Source organism: Coturnix japonica, chromosome 2 (assembly GCF_054131305.1).
Source record: "Coturnix japonica strain WE chromosome 2, WE-NBRP24, whole genome shotgun sequence".
NCBI classification, from domain to species: domain Eukaryota; kingdom Metazoa; phylum Chordata; class Aves; order Galliformes; family Phasianidae; genus Coturnix; species Coturnix japonica.
The window spans coordinates 37,466,841-37,486,828 of record NC_140664.1 but is presented as its reverse complement, the minus strand read 5'-3'; the positions used below and the strand labels follow the sequence as shown (position 1 = coordinate 37,486,828).

The 19,988-nt window shown below is 40.3% G+C and overlaps 1 protein-coding gene across 1 annotated transcript in view; it reads left to right on the top strand.

Moving 5' to 3' along the window:
* Positions 1 to 15,485, top strand: part of LOC107310155 (chloride channel protein C-like) — a 77,375-nt gene extending 61,890 nt beyond the window's left edge. Inside the window, exons 14-16 of the mRNA XM_015855558.3 lie at positions 9,087 to 9,183; positions 10,158 to 10,253; positions 11,983 to 15,485. Of these exons, the coding sequence (XP_015711044.3) occupies positions 9,087 to 9,183; positions 10,158 to 10,253; positions 11,983 to 12,201 (412 nt within the window). The 3' untranslated portion in view covers positions 12,202 to 15,485. The remainder of the gene's footprint in view (positions 1 to 9,086; positions 9,184 to 10,157; positions 10,254 to 11,982) is intronic.
* The last annotated feature ends 4,503 nt before the right edge of the window (positions 15,486 to 19,988 follow it).

The window sequence follows — 19,988 nt, the reverse complement described above, 5'->3', positions numbered from 1 at the left end:
CATGCTGCACAAACTCTGTGTGATTGCGTCCCTCCTCGTGCCCATGTGTCACTCTTGTCCTCTACAACCTCTTCCACCAAAATGGATGATAATTTGCTCTCTGCCTAGATGCTGGTTTCTGAGGTGCCCTTTATCCCTTAATGTATGTAGGTTCCTCCAGTAAATGATAAATGCCCTTTTGTTATCAGAGACCTTTTCAAGAGTCAAGTGGTTTAATTGGCTTTAATTCACTCTCTTGCTAAGGAAAAGGAAGGACTGAGGTTTTCTGTGCTGCAGTTCAATCCTCTCAGCATTCACTGAAGAAAAGCAGGTGGATGCTAGTGCCTTGTTAGGCCAGTGTCAGCCCCTTCTTTTTCCTTTAAGGCAAAGCCGTGCAGGGAGGCAGAATACGAGTGCTGCCTGGCTATCTTAATTTCTGCTTAGAACACTGCTCTAATGCAGTTTGCCTGGAAAGACTGCTGGATTGGCAAACACAACCAAGTAGCCCATCAGGGAGTGTTACCGCAGCAAATAAGCCATTTTGTTCATGTTTGAACCTCTCAGATCTTCACTCACAGCTTCCCTATTGTAATGCTCAAGCCTGGGTTCCCTGTTTTTGCCTTTGCACTCTTACCTACACAGCTGTTTGCCATTACTCTGCATTTTGTTTGTCTATCTTATAGATGAAGGAATATTTTTTTGCTTGATTTAGTTTGATTGGGAGAAAGCAATTATGCAGAAACCACAATATCTCTGACCATAAGCAGATTGTACAGAATAAATATATCTAAGCAGAAATGGGTAAAACTTGGTTTTCTGCTACTTCTGTACAGGATGTGACACTTCTGGCATTAGGCCTATATTTCTGTGTGTATTTTTTCACCTAGGAAACCGTATTTCTTCCCACCCATCAAGTTTACTGAAACTTCAGCATTTGTGGCTGATGAAAATTTTCATTTTTAGGCCAAAAAGAAATCTCGACAGAAACATTTTCAGTAAAGATGTCAGAAATCCTTGTAGTTTGCCATGTTCATTTTATTTGTACTATTGTGGCATGAATTTATATATGCTAAATGGGAGTGTATTTATTCTTTTTACTACCTCCTTTCCCCAAATTAAGTTTGTCTGATGTGAGTGAGGTGTGCAAAATGCCCAATCCCAGCTTTCAGAGGAAAGTTGGCTATCTAAAAAAGTAGAATGTAGTGCTGTAAATCAGGGAAGAAATGTACTCCAAAGCTGTGGACTTCTTGTAGTTGAAAAGCTAAAAAAAAAGTGGATTTTTGGGGTAGAAAGGATGTTAGGGATCATGTGCTTCCACCCCCTATCATTTTCACCTAAGGCCCAATGACCTCTGGAGGTCTTGCTCTGCATGGTGAGCTGGAAGCCAGTCCCCGTGTGCCTAGTCACAGGAAATGTGGCTGCAGAACCCAGGAGCATTGCTGTGATGTTGGGCAGGGGGACAGTGGACCCAGTAGGACAGTGTTGCTCTCACATACCTGTGTACCGAAACTTGCTCTAGCAAGGCTAAGAGTACTAGCATGAAATTACATGTAGAATTACATGTTCTTGCTTCAGAAACTTGGGGGAGATGTTAAATCTTCTGATCAACATCACGCTCCCTGCTCTTGTTCCATCTGGCTGGAAGCGTGTCACGTTTTCCAGAGCTGAGCTGCACCTGAGAGGAGGGTTTCTGGCTCCCGTTGGTCCCTGGGCAAGAGGCAGAGGAGCTACCAGTGGAGGGAGCCAAACGTTGCTTTGTGCAACGTAGATTTGCTGCTGTTCTTGCACGTTCTGGTTCCTTTGTGGTAGGAGGAAGCCAGGTACAGAACACATCATCCTCATAAACCTCCTGCCTGATGGTCTCACTTTAGTTTCCCAGCTTGTAAACTGGTCTGAGAAGGGAGACGCTCTGCTTTCCACGATCGAAAGACATGGTGGAGCAGCTGTTCCCAGTAACAATAATGACACTATTGCTGAGACAAACATTTTCATGATGATGCATGGGAACACTAAATCCAAACCACATTGTTTAGCTAATGCATGCTTTCACTCCACTAAAGGGGAATGTCACATAACTGAAAGTAAATTGAAGAGATCAGAGTTTAGAAAATATGACAAAGTTGAAAACTTAAAGCTGTATTACACAGTAACATCCTTGAACAGAGAAATCATTGATCCAAAGTAGTGTGTGTGTGCGTATCTTATGGCAGCTTATTAGGTATTCCATGCCTCCAGTCAGTGCACTGAACAGAAACCCTTGTGAGTCAAGATTGCGTTCTGCCAAGCACTGCAGTAAAACCAAGTACAGCGTATTGATATGGGCTGTGGGAAAGGAGATACAGCATTGTAAACTATTACAGATATGTCAGGTTATAGGTACTGGTGCTGGAATTTTCTTTAGTCTTCACGCTCAATTGGGACTAATGAAACACTATTCTCAAGGTGCGTGCATGCACATGTGTGCAGAGTCCATGCACACTTGTTTAATAAAGCAATACATTTATTCCTCTTAGCGGGAGGGTAAGTGTAGAATCATAGAATCGTTAGGATTGGAAAAGACCACTAAGATGACCTAGTCCAACCATCAGCCCATCCCCACCACACGCACTAACCCATGTCCCTCAGTGCCACATCTGTATGTTTCTTGAATACCTCCAGGACAATGACTCCAGTACCTCCCCAGGCAGCCTCTGCCACTGCCTCACCACTCTTTCTGAGAAGAAATTTTTCCTAACCTGAAGTACTTGCTTCCAGTAAACAATGCAATGCAGCAGCTTAGGGATAAATGGAACATTAAAGACAATTTGGGACCTGAAGCATTCAGTGCAAAAATTTATCACTGAGGTTAGCGATATCTGCTTTAGTATTATGACAGCATTGGTGCTGGCACTTGTGAAATAACTGCTATAGAACTGAAAGCGTCTTGGAGAAGCTTTTCCTTCTGGCTCTGTTATGGAGAGGTTGCTAAGTTTAGATCATAGGAATGCTAAGTTACACAATCAAACACAGAAGTTCGTGCAATATAGGAAGATAAAAATGAAGATTTGTTTCACACTGGGAGATCGTGGACAGCTGTTGTCCTGCCTCCTCCTTGTGCCCTTGCTCTAAATACTGCAGAATGGTGGTTCTACTCAGATTAAAGCTAGAAACACCATCATCAGTGGTTTGAACACAGCAAAGAAATGGAAAAGGGGAGGGTAACGCATTAGCAACCTGAATGCTCTTTTTAGGTGTGCAGGCTAGCTAGGGAGCTGACCACAGTATCAAAGTGCTGGTGCAACGGTTTGAATAGGAGGGAGTAGGGTCTGTCAGCACCTCTGTTTTTACTGCTTTTGAAAAGCTGATCCCATTCATTTCAATGATACACTGTACAGTGATCTTGTCTATTAAAATAAATAGAGTCCAGCACTTCCAACAAAAGCCCTTGCCGTTATAATCCTCCCATGTATTGTCAGGGTTCCTGGGCACAAGTAGCACAGATGGAGGAAGGTTTATAGAGTCTGTGGCAGTGGTTTTATTCTGTATCTCAAGCGCAAAACCTTTCTTCCAAATAGTGGTATTATACGATACTTTTAAAATTAGTAGGCCTGTTTTGCCCTGCCAGTAATGGTGCAGGTGCTGTAGGACTTTGTGAGCCTTTCAGAAGGAAAGCTGGAGTGCTGCAGAGGCTGTGTGCAGCCTCAGAGAGCCAAATTAAAAACGTATGCAGCCTCACTGCAGCATGTGGGTGGCTTTTAGGCAAGTGCAGAGCGTTGTTAAATGTCGAAATCAAATATAGGCATGGGGAAAACTGTTGTGAGAATGGAAAGTCTGATCACATACTTGTCCTGTCATTTAAATGTGTGGTGGGTTCCTCTGGAACTGAAAATCTGCCTGGTAACAAGCCAGCTTGTACGGAAATACAACCCTGAGCCTGTTTTCATAACTTTTTAGAATCTACTCTTTCTGAAGGTTTGAAAATGAGTTTGTATTTGCAGTTTATTTACAGCAGCCTTTGCGTTTTCACATAGTGGCCTGGGACTTACTGTCTGCTCAACTCACCATGATGATGGTATCCATAACACCAGACAGAAGGCAACTCAAGCAATGTGCATTAGCCACAAAGCACAGCTCTGAGGTAGAAGAAATGCCTCTTATGTAGGTCTGAAGACCGAGGCACAGAGATTAAATATTTATTCAGCATCATTTGGAAGGCAGTGGGGCATAGACAGGATTTGATCTTAGCTCCGGACAACCTCAGTCTAGTGCTTGATAATGAGCTTTTTATCAGCTCACAGGTTAAATGCCAAGAACTCATGCAAAGCTCTTTCTTGGTTTGAAGAACCAAATACATGAATAAACAGTAATGTTTTAGGCTCCATAGCCTGAAACAACCCTGTAACCCAAGGTGTTCTTTGCATGTGAAAAATGAAGTTGTGGATTTTAAATCAGTTTCCTATATAGATGATCTAGTTTTATCTACTGTCTATCTTGTCATATGCAGGATATTTAAAAAAACCCAACTCTTTAGTAAAGGTACAGTGCTATTTGAATCTAGGAAAAATGTATTTAGCGTACTAGCAGCTGTCTTACCAAAAACGTAAGAATAACAATTATTCTTAAGTAGAATGTATATTTTATAGTTCACATGAGAGTTTTCTCTTGTGCACTGCTGCAAGTGTTGCCCAGTTTATGTGAGAACTTCTCTGAGAGCAGAGAAGTGACCAAGGCCTTCAAGGCCTTCTAAGCACTCAGTACTGTGAAAGCTGGAGGTGTAAGATGCTAAATCTAACTCCAGTCAGGTATGAGGATGAGGAAAGACTATGAAAGGTTTTAGGGTGTCATACTCTGCGGCATCAGTATGCAATTTATTGGTATTTGTTACCGCTCTATTGTTATCATTTATTTTTAATCAATCAAAACTTCACAATAATGTAATTGGGCTTTTAAACATGTCTGGGAGAAACTCTGAGAGAGAGGTGCATTTTTTTATACATAGAAGAGAAATTTGTTCCATTCTGGTCAGAACACATTAATTGTTGGTCCCCACTAAGCTGGATATTGGCCAAAGAATAAAAGCAAAGCAGTTACCTTTAGTGGATTAATGTAGGAGAAATAAGATACTTCAGGTTCTTTAATACCCCCTCCTCCCTCCGCCCCAACTGTGTAGCTGTTTTATCCATTCAATATGGGAGAGTTCTGCCCTGAATGCTTTTGGCAGTGACATCACCATTTAATCTTTCTTCTGTTCATTTGCAGCTACTTTGGAGCCTCAGTTCCTTTTTATGTCACTCCCCCAATATTTAGAATTTGTAGTTTCCTCAGATAACTGGCCATCTTGACAAGAAAAGAGTGACACAATCAGCTGTCAGATACTTCTCATTCCTGACTTCCATGCCAAATCTGACATGTGGATATTGGGATAACAATGTGTTATCTTAATTAGGTGTATTCCATAATGCGTGGTTTATAACCGACAGAGCAAATTAAACTACTGCAGTGCCTTGCCAGGGTATCTTTGAAATGAGATTCCCTACTTAAGGGTTTTCTTCCTTCTTAAATAAATGAAGAGTAAACGAACAATTGCAGACTCCAAATCTGAATCCTAGCACTTCCTGTTAAACCTCACAAAATAGTGCAAGAAACATGTTTGGTCTGCTTTCTAAGGCTTGATGATGTGATAGGAAGGATGTTGTATGTAACATCAAAGAGTGGTGTTGTTATACCTCTGAAGCATGACTTCTGGAAGTCCAAGTGAAATAATGTATGTTCTTTTTTTTTCTTCTTTTTTTTTTTCTCTTGGACATGGCAGGTTTTAATAGGCTTGGATTCTTATCAGAAATGTTCCAACAATTTCCTTCATTGTGTTTGCATATACTTTCTTTTTGACTAGCTAGATTTCTCTAACACTTCCCAAAGCCGTGTTAAGTGACTCCCTTCTGGGTTTAGTTAACAGCACTGCCGAGCAAATTGTAAGCTGCCAAAACCAGCCAACAAACCACTGGTGATGAGCGAACATTTCTGCTTTTTAAGCTCATGCTGAACGTTGCTATTTTTTTTTAATTCCAGCCCATGATGTTCGAGTGGAAAATGGTGAAGTCTGGGCTGTGGGCAGCCTGAGCAGTGTTTTGGACCTGAGTATGCGGAGTCCTGGCAAAGGATCGGTGTGGGTCATAGCTTTTGCATTTGAAGTCTATATATATATATGTTAGGATGAAAGTGTTCCTGGCCCAGTGATCATCCTGGAAATTGACTCTGTGGAGCTGTACAGGATGATCTAGGACTGGAACGTATATTTCAGGTTGGATGTTAGAAAAGATTTCTTCTCACAAAAAAATGGTGAGGCATTGGAACAGGCTGCTCAGGGTGGTGGTTGAGTCACTGTCCCTGGAGGTGCTCAAGAACTGTGTGGATGTGGCACTGCAGGACATGGTTAGTAGGTGGCTTGGTGGTGGTGGGTTGCTGGTTGGACTAGATATTAGCAGTCTTTTCCAAGCTTCATAATTTCATGATTCTATGATCAGTGTGTTTATTTCTTACTGGAAATGATTAGTGACATACTTGTGAAAGACTATAAAATGTGAAGCTGTAGAGATACCTGCAGAAAAAATGTATGAAGCACCAATGATATTTCATAGGGCATGACAGGAATCATTTCTTCTATGTTGCATATGTTGTATTTTCCTCCCTTTCCTCCTCCAAATGTAGTCTGAAGGGAATGGATCTTTTCTGTTGCAGCATGTCTGTACTGTTCTTTGTAAGGTGTTCTCATCATTGTCCTCAAATTGCAGTCCATTAATTGTCTACATGACATGTTCATGTACATTATGAGAAATGTAAGGCAGGTCAGCTCCTTTTCCAAGAGAGGACATAAAAGCCCAGGACACACGGTTTCCTCTGCACAGTTTTGTTAGTGGCTAGCTCACAGGCCTGCTGCAGTGTTATTATCTCCTTAGCAGTGAGAAAGAGATGTTATGAAAACCAAAACCACTTAGATATCAAATGGAGACGCATGGTGTTTTAATAGTGATCAAGGATACTGGATTTCTGTTCTGCAGTTGGGTTTTGCATTAAAGGTGACTAAGACTCCGAGTACTCCTGGCTATGCCACTGATTTTCTTCAGAACTGATTTTCTTCCATGAGTTCTTTTCATATTCAGGTCTTCCACTGTAAAAGAATTATAGAACTACAGAATTATTTAAGTTGGAAGGGACCTTCAAAGGTCATCTAGTCCAGCTCCCCTGCAATGAACTGGGACATCTGCACCAAGAATATACCTATATCCCAGACACAGATATACTTATTCATAAATTCCATTGGGATCCTTGGATGAAATACCAAGTCCATATCTACATTAAGAAAAGACAGTTTGCAAGAGTGGATCTTCAGGGTGGAACAGCCAACTATTTCAGGAGGAAGGAGACTACTCTGTAATGCTAACCAAACCATGTTAGGTAGAGGCAATGGAGTGGTTTGCTTCAAAGGTGTCTTCCGAACATGAATAAAAAACGCAGAGATAGACATATCCCAAGTATCTTGGGTTTAATTTGGAGAAAAGATGGTCTATATTGAAGACCAGAAACACGTGTAATATGCTGTAATGTGCTGGAAATCAGTTTAATCTTACATCTTCATGTGTGAGAGCTCATTGGAATTTCATAGTAAGTTTTTGAACTCTAGAGCTTTGTGCTGGCTTCACCAGTTGCAGGACAAAGAAGTACAGAATAGCGAAGGGGAGACTGTTTGGAAAGAAAATAATAAAATGGCAAAGAGTCTGCTGATCAGGGAATGTGGGGGACTTGCTTCTACAGATTCCTGTTTACTCAGTGTGGAACCCCTCCAGCTGGAAACATGAATACATGCCAGACATAGCCACTAATGTGCTTGTTATGAAGGAGAGTGTGGAGAAGGGGCTTGAACCTAGTTCTTCCATATCCTGTCCCTAGGGAGGGCACTAACCACCAGCTTTTGGAGCTGGCAGGCAGGTCTACTTGATGTAAGTCCTCTGCTACTGAGTGCTAATCCCACCTTGAAGCAGACTTAATCTTTCCCAGGAGATATTATATTAAAAGCAGTAAATTCCTATAATAAGTTGGGGTTTCAGAAAACCTGTATTTTCAAATGCAGAAATATTTATTTGAAAAACTCCAAGCTTATTTTTGGCATTTCAGTCACAGAAGCCACTTTGTACCTCCCTTGAAATGCCCCAGTGAAGATTGTGTGCCTGGTCTCCGCTGGGTCCCTCAAGCACATAATTTAGCAGTGTGTTGCATGTCTGCATTTCTGTAGTAGCTGCTAGCTGTAACTATGGAGGAGGGCTAACGTGATGTTAAGCATGTTGCAAAACAAAAAGCTTTGTGGTGGTCCCCAAGATGTTTGTTATCTAAACATATTAAAAAGTCTGGAAGTGGGTAGTGCGGATGGAGTGTGTGTGTGCACGCAGTGCTGAAGCAAGGAAACACTGGATAGAAGTGACATTTTGAATATATTGCATGTCAAATCTTTTTATGTGTAGTATGCAATGGAAAAACTCTATAAATAAGTTTTGAAATGATGTAATGATTGCTAATGATATCCTAAAACAAGGGACTAAGTCAGCAAGAATATTAAATGCCTTAATGAATTCTAGAGAGCAGTAGTGTGAGAAAACGTTTCACTAATGATTTAAAATGGGTCATGAATTTCTGGCAGATCTCATTTTAATGTGGATGTTACTTAAGAAGGATGTGGGAAGGCACAACAGTCTATCTCCTTAAATGCAAATAGCTGTATTTGCTTATTATGTATATTGCTTTGTTGGGTGCAAACTACTGCATGAGCTGTTCCTGCCAAGCAGGTTGATCCAGGTCATGTGTAGGTAGGTGATGTCTTGAAATTCAATTAGGCAAACCTAAACCAGAAAACACCTGTGCGATGCTGTAATTAATGATGGAAGTTTAGGAAGGTGAAATATGTGGTCAGCCCACTAGTACTCTATTCATCGTATATCCGATGGATGGTAAAGCGTTGGGTTCTTGCTTTATAAAATTTGTCTCCATATGTATTGTAACAAATGCAGTCCCCTTCTTTCTTTTATGCTTTCTTTCTTTCTCTCCTTCCTTTTTTTCTTTCTTTCTTTAATCTTTAGGTTAGAGCTTTGCATGCTGCTGGAGAATGAGCACATCTTTGAACCAGAGACAAACAACGAATCTTTCTCCTTCTCACATCCTCTACCCTATGAGAAGGTAACACCTTTCCTGTCAGTTCTATTCTTGTTTAATCGGTGAATATACTGGGTGAGTTAGAATGAGCTCAACATGAATGAACATTCATTAGTTTAATGTGGCTGAGAAGAAAGAAAGAAGTGGTCAGGTACCATTTAAATTAAAAGATGACTAGAGAACTTCCAGGGACAGCTGTCATAAACCATAATGCCATTCAGAGTCTCAGAGTTGCATAAGAGTGCTGGCAAAGCATGTCCTTCCTCAAATAGGTTGTTCCAGTTCTTTCTTTCCCAACTTCTCTACAAACAACAGATTATAATATTTAATTCTGTATAGGATGGCACCCCAGTGAGTGATTAATATTTGTAAAAGTTTTCAAACTTGAAAAACATACAGCAGTTTTACTTCAATAGGTGACTAAAGGACTTTTAGGAACAGTAAACATTAAGAGTGGTAAAAGAAAATCACGAGTTACCAAAACAAGACTGGTAATGGAGTTCAAGCAGTTTAGGCAGGCACAACTGGAAAGGCATCATGTATCACTGAGGATTGGTCTGCACATGGAAATTTTGCTGGCAAAACAACATTGAGATTGAACAGAGCAATTATGCGTGGGATGAGGTGTCAAAGGACAAATAGGAATTCCTATGGAAAAGAATCGAAGCTCAGTTGATGGCTGATGCCAGTTATATTGCATTTTTGTGCACTATTTCATAATGCAATTACCACATAGTAACAGTGTGGAAAATCTCACCCTTAGGCCGGTATAACTGACGTTGTCTTAATAGAGACACTGTACTTTTTGTAAAGTACAGGTTGTTTTATTTTGAGTGCTAGTTTAAGCTTGATTGGCAGAAGAATTTAAAAAGGACAAGCTCTACCAGAGAAGTTCTGTTAGAAAACTTTTTCTTAGAGAACAAACTGGAAGGCTTTTGAACCGTGCATTCTAATGTGCAGTGCAGAAAGAAAGAGAAATGGATTCTTGCCTGTTCCAGATAACAGTGGAGAAGCTGCCCAAGCCATCGCGCCTAGCCATGCTGCTGAATCGCTATACTACAGATCCCCGGTATCAGCAACTCTTCATCAATCTGGTAAGACTGAAGCCAACTCTAAAAACAAACATTTCCTCCATGAACAATGTGTTTGTTATATTTTCTCATTTGTTTATGATGGCTGTGTCAGCCGCACTGATTTACATAAACACTGCCAATCCTGGGACGTTACACTCTCAACAAAAGTAGCTGAGTACAAACAGCATTCCGAAGTTTTAATTCATATTGTATAAACATAACAGATGTTGATAAAACGAGCCAAAAAGAAAATACAACAAAGGAGACCATTTCAAGGGGGCTTTTGATTAAAATACATTCCAGATTGACAAAATGATACAATGTTAATGGAATAGATTATTTAAATGTCACTATTTGGCTCTTATAGACCTATAAAGCAAATATAAAGCAATGCTTTTGAGTTTTTAGTCTCCATTATGCTGCAGTGCCTATACATCAACTTATAAATAAAGCTGTATTTCTTCCCGCTTTCCTTCTTCTTCTTGTATTTTTTTTTTTATTTTAAATCCCTGCCACATTTGTTTCCTAAATACTGTACTAAAATACTGGGTCCAAAAGCAGTAATGTGTTTGGTATACTGAGCAAGCCCTAAAATAAATATGTTATAAGCAAAATAAATGTAGTTTCTGCCTCAGTGAATTTCATCACTGAAACTGAAGTAGCGGGCACAGTGAGAAATCTAGATGAGAGAGAGCCTAACTTATTGTTGTATTTAAAAAGACAATATCAGCTCCTGTTTACTCATGTTCAATGAAGACTAAGATGCATCTAGTCTAGATTCCTCATTCTGAGAAAGCTGTCAGAAAAGAAAGGGTACAAGAACAACAATACTCCCAAAACGCTTTATCTAGTTTTGTTCAATAGCTTTTTTTTAATAGATAGGGAAACTGAAGTGGAACGAGAGCACATGGCTTTCCAAAGTTCAGAAGCATGTCATAGACAGGAGTAGAAGCCAGCTCTGTTGAGAATGAATCCAATCAGTGCTTGAGTTATTGGGCCAGATGACATTTTTTTGTCATGGGTAACCCGTTCAGTTCAATCGGGTTTCTCATTGCTACCTAACTTTTTGTACCTGATGTGATCCCTGAAGCAGAAAGTTTATTGTCTCTTCCAAAAACTTGCTACTCCTCATGAAAGGTCTTTTATGGCATCCACAGAAATATTCCTTCTGAAGTTTTTGGGCTTAATGATTTCCTGTGGCAGTGAATTCGTTAACAATAAAAATTATTTAGCTGTATTCCTATCAAGTTATAGACCTTATTGCTTTCTGTGACCGGAATTCAGTACTTGCAATCCTCTTCTTCCCAAAGCCATGTGATTGTTTTCTTTGTCTTCTTCACAGTCTATGTTTCTACGTGAACTGACTTTTATAAGCATTTACTGAAAAATATTACAGGATGTAAGAAATGGCTGTGTAATGAAATAGCAACTATAAAACATCTCAGACGTAATTAATATTGGGGTCATTGACTATTTCCAAGTAAGAGATCAGACCACGTCAGTTCAGAATGTTCTAGTCATAAAAGCTCATTTAGAGAAAACCTGATGGCTTAGCAAAAAAGAAAGTGTTTTTTACTATGGTATCTGCTGACATTTGGAGTATAATTGGGGATGGGGAACATGGGAGAAGAACCAAAATCCCTCAGGTTTAGGACTTCTCTCACCCTGGCCTCTGCTTTCTGTCTACCCCGTAGCAGTGATGCACTCACATTTTTGTATTCTCCCTGTGTCTCCTCTCTTTGTCTTACAGGAGCCATACATAAACAAATCAGCCATGTCAGTCCAAGCCCATTTCTCGCTGCAACGCACGTATATCATCTTTCGCACCCTGGGGCTGCGCCACCTCACTGTGGTTGATCTGCAGAATCAAGTGGTTGGTGTGATCACCAGGAAGGACCTGATGCCTCTCCCCTTGGAGGAGAGGCTCAGGCTCCAGCTGTCTCCACAGAGCCCCAGTGCGGGAAAGTAGCCTCTGGATTTAAGGCTGTGGATAGTGGATTTAAGGCTATGGATGCATTCTTAGGATTTGTCGCTTCTTTCTGAGCTCATGCTTCTTCAGCAGAAAATAATCAGAGCTTTTCCACTTGATACTTAAAAGCTGCTGTATCTAGGCATGTGGGGTTGTAGCCTAGAGCTACGTCTATACAGCTTTTTCATGATTGCAAAATTCATTGACTTAAATGCTTGTGGGGCAGAATAGGAATTCATGTATTTACGAAAGATACGTATAAAATCAGATCTGCAGGATGGATGTTAAGGAGTCTTTTGTCACACTGTGCCTGTGCCTATGCCTCCCAATGAAAAAATGTCATGATCCCCAGCAGCAAAGTTATGCTGGCAAAACCTTAGAGCTAGGACTAAATTTTCAACCAGTGAACATCTGCTTCCAAACCAGCATTTTTATGTAGAACCTTGTAAGTTTAATTGAAAGGAAACACCGCCTTGAGAGAAGCAGCCCATTGAAAGGAAAAGGGGGTTGGACTTCCTTATTGGCCTATGTGTTACTGCAATCCAAAGGGAGAATTGAAAATAAATGAAAAACCTGACATGCCTTTCTATTGCTTACAGTTCTTTAATTTCTGTGACTGCTAGAATCAGCTCTCTTTCTCTCCTTTTTCCTGATAAGAGAATATTTTTAGTTCAGGTCATGTGTAGGGAGGTATGTAACAAATTCTCACAATGGGGATGTAGCATAATAAATTGTCAGAGTAGTTTTTGATAGCAGCAAATTTAGAAACTGGGAAAAAAAAGTAAATAATTCTTCATGATTTTGTAGCCATGCAAAGTTTGAAAGTTTGGAAAGCGTTGGTTGTTAATAGATTAATGTGAACAATTTTTTGGACGAAGACACTGTTAGATCTCCTTCTATGACTTCATAACTGATGCTTAATTTTATTCTGTTAAATACCAGAGGGATTCACACAGCTTTCAGTATCATAACCTAGTATGCACAAAGGAATTCACCACTATTAATGTTGTTATAATGAATATAAAGAAAAACCAGTAATAATTTACTGGTTCTAAAAAGTTGCCAAATTCCTGAAAACAAATTTCTGGTATTTGAATCATGCAGCTTTGAGTCTCTTATGAATCAAAGATTTGTTGGATTTTCTCCTATTTTCCCTGCTGGATCTTGTCATAATTAACAATGTTGCTTTTGTAGCACCACGGAGAATGCGCAGTTCTTAAAAACTCAAGTGTCCAAGTCAACGCAAATAGCTGGCAGACCAGAAATGTGTGCAGGTACATGACAGAGGCTCTTTAAAGGGTCAGTTAAAACATGTCATACACAGGATGAGAGATGCCTTGTCAGTCACCCACCCAAGAGGCACAGAGCTGGATGTGTATTCAGATCATGTTACTTTCAGTAGTATTTTGTTCATTAGCATTATAGCAAAGTTGCTGTCACTGTCAGCCTATGCCTCAGCTACCCAAAGAATGCAAAAAAAATTACTGAAGTGATTAGGCCCGATGAGTCCAGAGTTTTACTGGCTATTATGTGCTAGCAGAACAGGAGATCTAATCTGAAGAGATTTAGGGATTTCCCCTGAATTCAGCAAAAATCAACTTTTCTTGTGATTATCAAATCTGAATAACCTCGCTGTGAATTTGTGGTTTTGTTTCAAAACTGTTGATTTCCTTTTCATTATCTCTTGCATATACAAAGCACACAAAAGCCTGGGTAATGTACTTGCTTTTTGCTGACAGTATCTGTGGCTAAATGTCTCAGTGCAATCTGTAGTCAGAGTGTACTGTGCTGAGCATGAGAGCTGGAGACAGCCGGGATATCAGTAACTCATTACCTGACTTTGAACAGGTCACTTAATGTGCGGCATATCATTTTCTCTGCCTTTAAAATTGGAACGATGATATGGACCCACCACAGCTCCTGTGAAAAGCCTGTGTGAAAAATATTATAAGAATATAAACTACTTGTAATAATACTTTGTGCGAACCAATTATAAAAGACTTTGTGAGAATCCCTCTGTCCTGTGTCAACAAGTAGAATTTCTAACGAAAAGTTCTTACAACTTACATGGAACATCTTGTAATTATGTTCTGAGCTAGGTGGAAGAGGATGTGCTACATTCTGACATACAGTATTATCTAGTTATATAGCTTGATTATTTTTTATTTTATATTCCAGGCACTGGAATGGATTTCCCAGGGAGGTGGTGGAGTCACTGACCCTGGGGGTGTTCAAGGAAAGACTGGATGTTGTGTTGAGGGACATGGTTTAGTGGGAGCTATTGGTAATAGGTGAACGGTTGGACTGGATGATCTTTTAGGTCTTTTCCAACCTTGGTGATTCTATTATTCCATGATATTTTCTTTTATTTAATGTATGTGTATTCATGAAGAAAGATGAAACAGAATTCCTACCAGGACTTCCTGAAACAAATGGCTCCCTCTCAATATTCTTGACTCCAGCAACAAACCCATCTCATCACAAGCCATAATAGTGTAATACATATAGGAACATGAAAATAGATAAAATCTGTATGAAACTTTTCATAAATATAAGTTTCCCATGATGCACAGATAGAACAAGTCTCTAAGGAATGGCAGCAACAAGTAGACCCATCATCCGACTCTTTGACACATAATACTTCTGTTTTTTTCTGTCTGCTAATAGTGAGTGGTAAATTTTCCGCTATTTCATCATTTGACCTGGAGTAAAGACTGGATATTTAAAACAAAAATACTAGTTTTATGAGAAATACAAATTATTTCTCATTTCTCACAATTTCTGAGCATGAATCAATGTAAAAGAAAGAGTTTTAAACAAATTCCAAGTCACCGGGATTGCATATTTTTGGTTCGTGCTATGCTTCTATACCTCTTTTATCTCACCCTCTGTGATGGTGTTTTTCCTAATACTTCTTACTCTCTTAAGCTTAAACTTAGCTTAAAAAACAGGCAGACTGAAATTTAGATCTGGGTTTGAATAACAGTGATGCAGATTTCCCACTATTCAATTCAAACATTGCTATGAATGAGCATAAACTATTCTGAGGGTCTTTTGTGGCATGCATGCTTAACGTATTGCTTTTTAGATATCCCGTAAAGTGCATGTTTTCATCTAATGTATGTACCAATCCTGGTGGGTTTTTTTTTTGGTTCTGTTAATTGTGTTTAATTGCATTTCTTTGCTGACTGTGGATGAAGGAGTCTAAAGGAGGGAAAACAGATGAAGAAATTCTCAGTACATACTCTGTATAAAAATGATGACTTTAAGGACTCAGAAACCAACATTGCTTAAGGTACCTGTAACAGGATATCGTCTCTTACCTCAAGGCTGAGATAGCCTTGTGCCAAAAAACTAAACAGGAATGAAAATGTAACTAGCTGTACTCTGAGAAGTGCCTGGAAAATCACAGATGAGGAAATGCTGCAGAATGTTACTGTTGTCTCCTTCGCCCCTTTTCACAGAGCTCCAGCTAACAGGGCTGTCAGTGTACCTCTGGTGATCATGAAATCACTTAATGAAATGAAATGTAACCAGCTCTCAACCAAACTGGTGTTTAATTAAGTGTGACCATCAAGTGATGGGAATCGTAGCAGTATACAAGGGAATGCTTGTTCAATCCTGAAAGGCCTATAAAAGCAAGAGGAAATACATGATCAGCACAGTTGTCTGGATGCCTAATACAGTGTGGCATGGGAATGCTGGCATCAAGGTTCAAACACTTGGAGGAGTTACTGCTCCTTAACTGAGGTTCTGAAAGAACCAGAATATTTATGATTGTTAGCAGATAGCTAGTACCCTTGTGAGGGGCCAAGCACTGGAATGGTTGAGTGACTTGCAGGAACTCATGAATCTGGCTAATCTTGTTTATCTGGAATCATAGATTCTGTGCAAAGACTCCACATTCTGTCAACCAGGACATTCCTTACTCCTCAGAAACTGTGGGAAATTACCAGGTTCTGCTGTTTTATTTTGAAGAAGATACACTGGAGTTCATATTTTTTGTTCAGTTTATATTTGCAAAGTGCTCTGTAGATAACAAGTCCCACAGCTTCTGTTGTGACCATATTAGAACCACCCTTCTTGGGTATGGTGCAGCTGAGATGTGGATATGAAGTAGACTACTGAGGACTGTAAAGTCAATCTGTAGCAAATCTGAAAGGCGAACTTTCAACTTCTGATGTCTTTTAATCTCAGAACAAATTTCTTGCTTGTGAAGTCGATCAAGGGAAGATCTGAGAACTCTACCCAAGCTGTGTGCTGTGGGGCTAGACCTCTCACATTTTGCCTGCCTTGACACACAAGAGAGAAGTGTGTCTAGTTGTATCATGGCTGTCCTTGGTTTATAGAACACATTAAGTAGGGACAGCTACAGTGCCTATTTGGGAGGCACTGTATAGATCTGTAAGCACTCTCAGAGGGCAGCCTGGAAGCTTCCCTGAGCTGTAGCAGGTCAGCACAGGGACCAGTGCTGAGCCTGCACTGCAAGTGCATGAGGTATGGGTTTTCTGTGGAAGCATGAGATGGAAAGCAATAAGTGCCCAAGACTCAAGAGGTCTGATATATACATAATGTATACTTGTATGCAGTTAAGGAACCTAATCATTCTTTGACTAACTTCTGTAATTTAGAAGGCAGGAAGATTACATAAGTACTGGATGAGGATATATTTCCATTTAGGAAAATAGAAAGGGAAACAAACTATTTGTAACTGGAACTTAATTACCTTGAACCACATGCCTGCCATCTGAAGACACTTTTCCAATCCTTGTGGGAAAAGCAATGGGACATAACTGGTTTTGATGAAATTTATGGACTGAGAACAGGGAAGACAGGTAGAACAGAAGAGAGGTAAAATACAAGTAGCTTGCTGAATCAAGCACCTATAGTAGCTGTATCTTAGAGGGCATACAAATGTGAAGCAGTAATATCTATCTAAAAAGCCAACAACACTATAAATCATAAACAAATATATCAGGACATTTCTTTAAGCCAACAGGAATGATCAGATCTCTGTCAAAGATCTTTCTCACTTCTTGTCTTTAAAGAGATGAACATCCCAAACCAGTAGATTTTTGAATCAAGAAAGCTGTTTTTCATAGAAACAAAGAATAATTTATGTTGGAAGACATCAGACCTCAAGAGGTTGTCTTGTCCAACTCCACACTCAAAAGAGGTCTGATTGAATCAGGTTGCTCAGGGTCATACCCCCTCAAGCTCTAGACAGAGATCTTGCATCTTGTATTCCAGTATTTGACCACTTCCATGTTAATTATTTTTTCCTGTTATGTAATTTGAATTTCCCGTCTTCCTGCTTGTCACTGAGCATCAACAAGAACATTCTACCTCTGTCTTTGTACCCTGAAGTCAGGTAGATGCTGCAGACAGGTTTCCTCTGAGCCTTCTATTTTTCAGACAGAGCAGACTCAACTTTCTCAGCCTCTCCTCACATGCCAGTGCTCCAGCCCTCAGTGAGTTTGCAGCCTGATGCTGAACTTACTCTGTATGTCTATTTTTAATGTACTGTAGAATCTTCCTATCACCCCCAAATCAATTTGTGCAGGTGCCACATATTAATCTTCTCTGTCTCATTTCAGTTTTAGAATATATGCTGCCAAAGAGTGCATGAACTTCATTATGTCATAAAATAGAACAAGGAATTTTTTAAAGAGAAGAATCATAGAATCATAGAATGGTTTGGGTTGGAAGGGACCTTTAAGATTATCCAGTTCCAACCTCCTGCTATAGGCAGGGACACCTCCCTCTAGACCAGGCTGCTCAAAGTCCCATCCAGCCTGGCCTTGAATGCTTCCAGGGAGGGGGAATTCACAGCTTCTCTTGGCAACCTGTTCCAGGGTCTCAGCACCTAATTTCTTCCTAATATCTAGTCTAAATCTACCCTCTTCCAGTTTATAACCATTTCTTCTTGTTCCCATTGAGACAATAGAAATTAAGGTTTTTAAACACTCTTCTGCCTTATTCTCTGTTGCACACTGTTTCCTTATGTTCTGGTCCTTCAGCCCAAAAATTTCAGTGGCTTCCTGCACTGTGTACCCTCAATACCCTCCAAGCATCCTGTAAGGAATGCTTATACTGCTGTGGGCACGTGGTTCTGAATGTGCTCCCTGCCTCCCAGAGCTCTCCTCTCTCTACTTGTGCCGCAGGCCCTTGTGCCTTTCTCCACTCTCTGTCTGACCTGCTCTGCACTCCAGAAGCCTTTTCCCCGAAAAGTTGCTCAATTGCTCTTGGAAAAGCACAGTTTCCTCCTCCTTCCAGAAGATGTCCCTGATTGAGTGCAGCAGCATTGTTCTCTGCTGTCTCTTGAAAGGAACATAATGCTTATTAGGACAGAGTAACTACAAATGAAGAAATTGAAATTATACGCTCAACATGCTTACAGACACATCCACTATATTGTTTTCAAGAGTTATTCATTAGGGCCTGGCCATGACTTTGGAAACTGCTCAGGGTGGTTTTATAACAGTCAAAAGATGTAAGGTGCTGTGTGTGGGACTCTGGGGTTTGGACATCTTTTACCACAGCTCTTTACATTTGCCAGTGAGAGCATCCAGTTCTTTTGACAGTCGGACTTGGGTGGGCTCATGGTAGCTGGATTATGTAACAGGAGGTTGGCAGGACACGGAATGATAAACTCACTTGTCAACAGCCTCTCTGGCTTTCTCAGGAGTGCAGGGTGAGTTAGTTTGGTTTTGGTCTGTCTTTTTTTTTATTTTAACCTCTGCATCTCTTTTCTCATTTAGTCCTTGGTAATTTCTCTGGTGTGGATTAACTGATTTTGTATTTGTTTGCTGTTCTTTATAATGTCTGCCCAACACGGAACCCCTCTCAGCCATATGCTCGTTTTGTATCTACGTTGTTTCCCTTATCCAGAAGGGGAATTGTTTGCATGTTGGTGGCAATGGAGATGGAAGACCAAAGAAAATAGAGATCCACAGTAAATGATGAAAATTGAGTTTGTGCAGCAAGTGGGATGGAAAATAAAGCTGCAAGCACCTCTAGGGAGATCTCCGGGGGAGGTATGAGCAATGAGAGCTGGAAGAAGAGCTTAGGGAGCATCTCCAGAGGAAGTACACTTGTAGCTGCATCTACATCTGGTAAGGCAGTTTCCCTGAGAAACAAATTACTGTCAGAAATGGTTCAAAATGTCTCAGCCTTATAGGATTGTATTTGTGGCCCTGAAGATGAAGGCAGAATCACTTGGGTTGTCTTTCACATTGTAGCACTGCCCTAAAGCACTGATTAATTGGACTGACTTGATCTGTTTTAAGTGTGCTGTGTGCCTGCCTTCGAGCATTCTCATGGTGAGCTCTTTGTTCGTGGGTCCCCAGGTATCCACACCAGGGCTTGGTCAAAGGGCTCTACAGGGCCCTTTAGCTTCTGCACCTGTGTTTCCTTCTTCTGAGACCAAATTATGGTGTAGGGCTGGTATTCACTAAGTTTTCCCACAGCATGGAGTTGGGATAATATTAACATGCGCATGAACCAGGGAGCTAAAGCCACTCCTGGATACTGCAGCCAGGTGTCTTAATGCTCTATTAGTCCATAGATCATTTCTGTCTGCTTTCTCTTTGACAGCATCAACATTTGCTATTTATCTTTTGATTTCCTATTGATTATATACAGCATTTTTCCACAGTGCATTTGACTGTGTTACTTTCTTTCCATATTTATGTATGGGCTCTTTTGTTTGTTTGTTTTCCTTCTTTTGCTTCTTTGGCATTAATTCTTCATCGCTGCTACTGTCTGCACCTTCCTCATTGCTATGC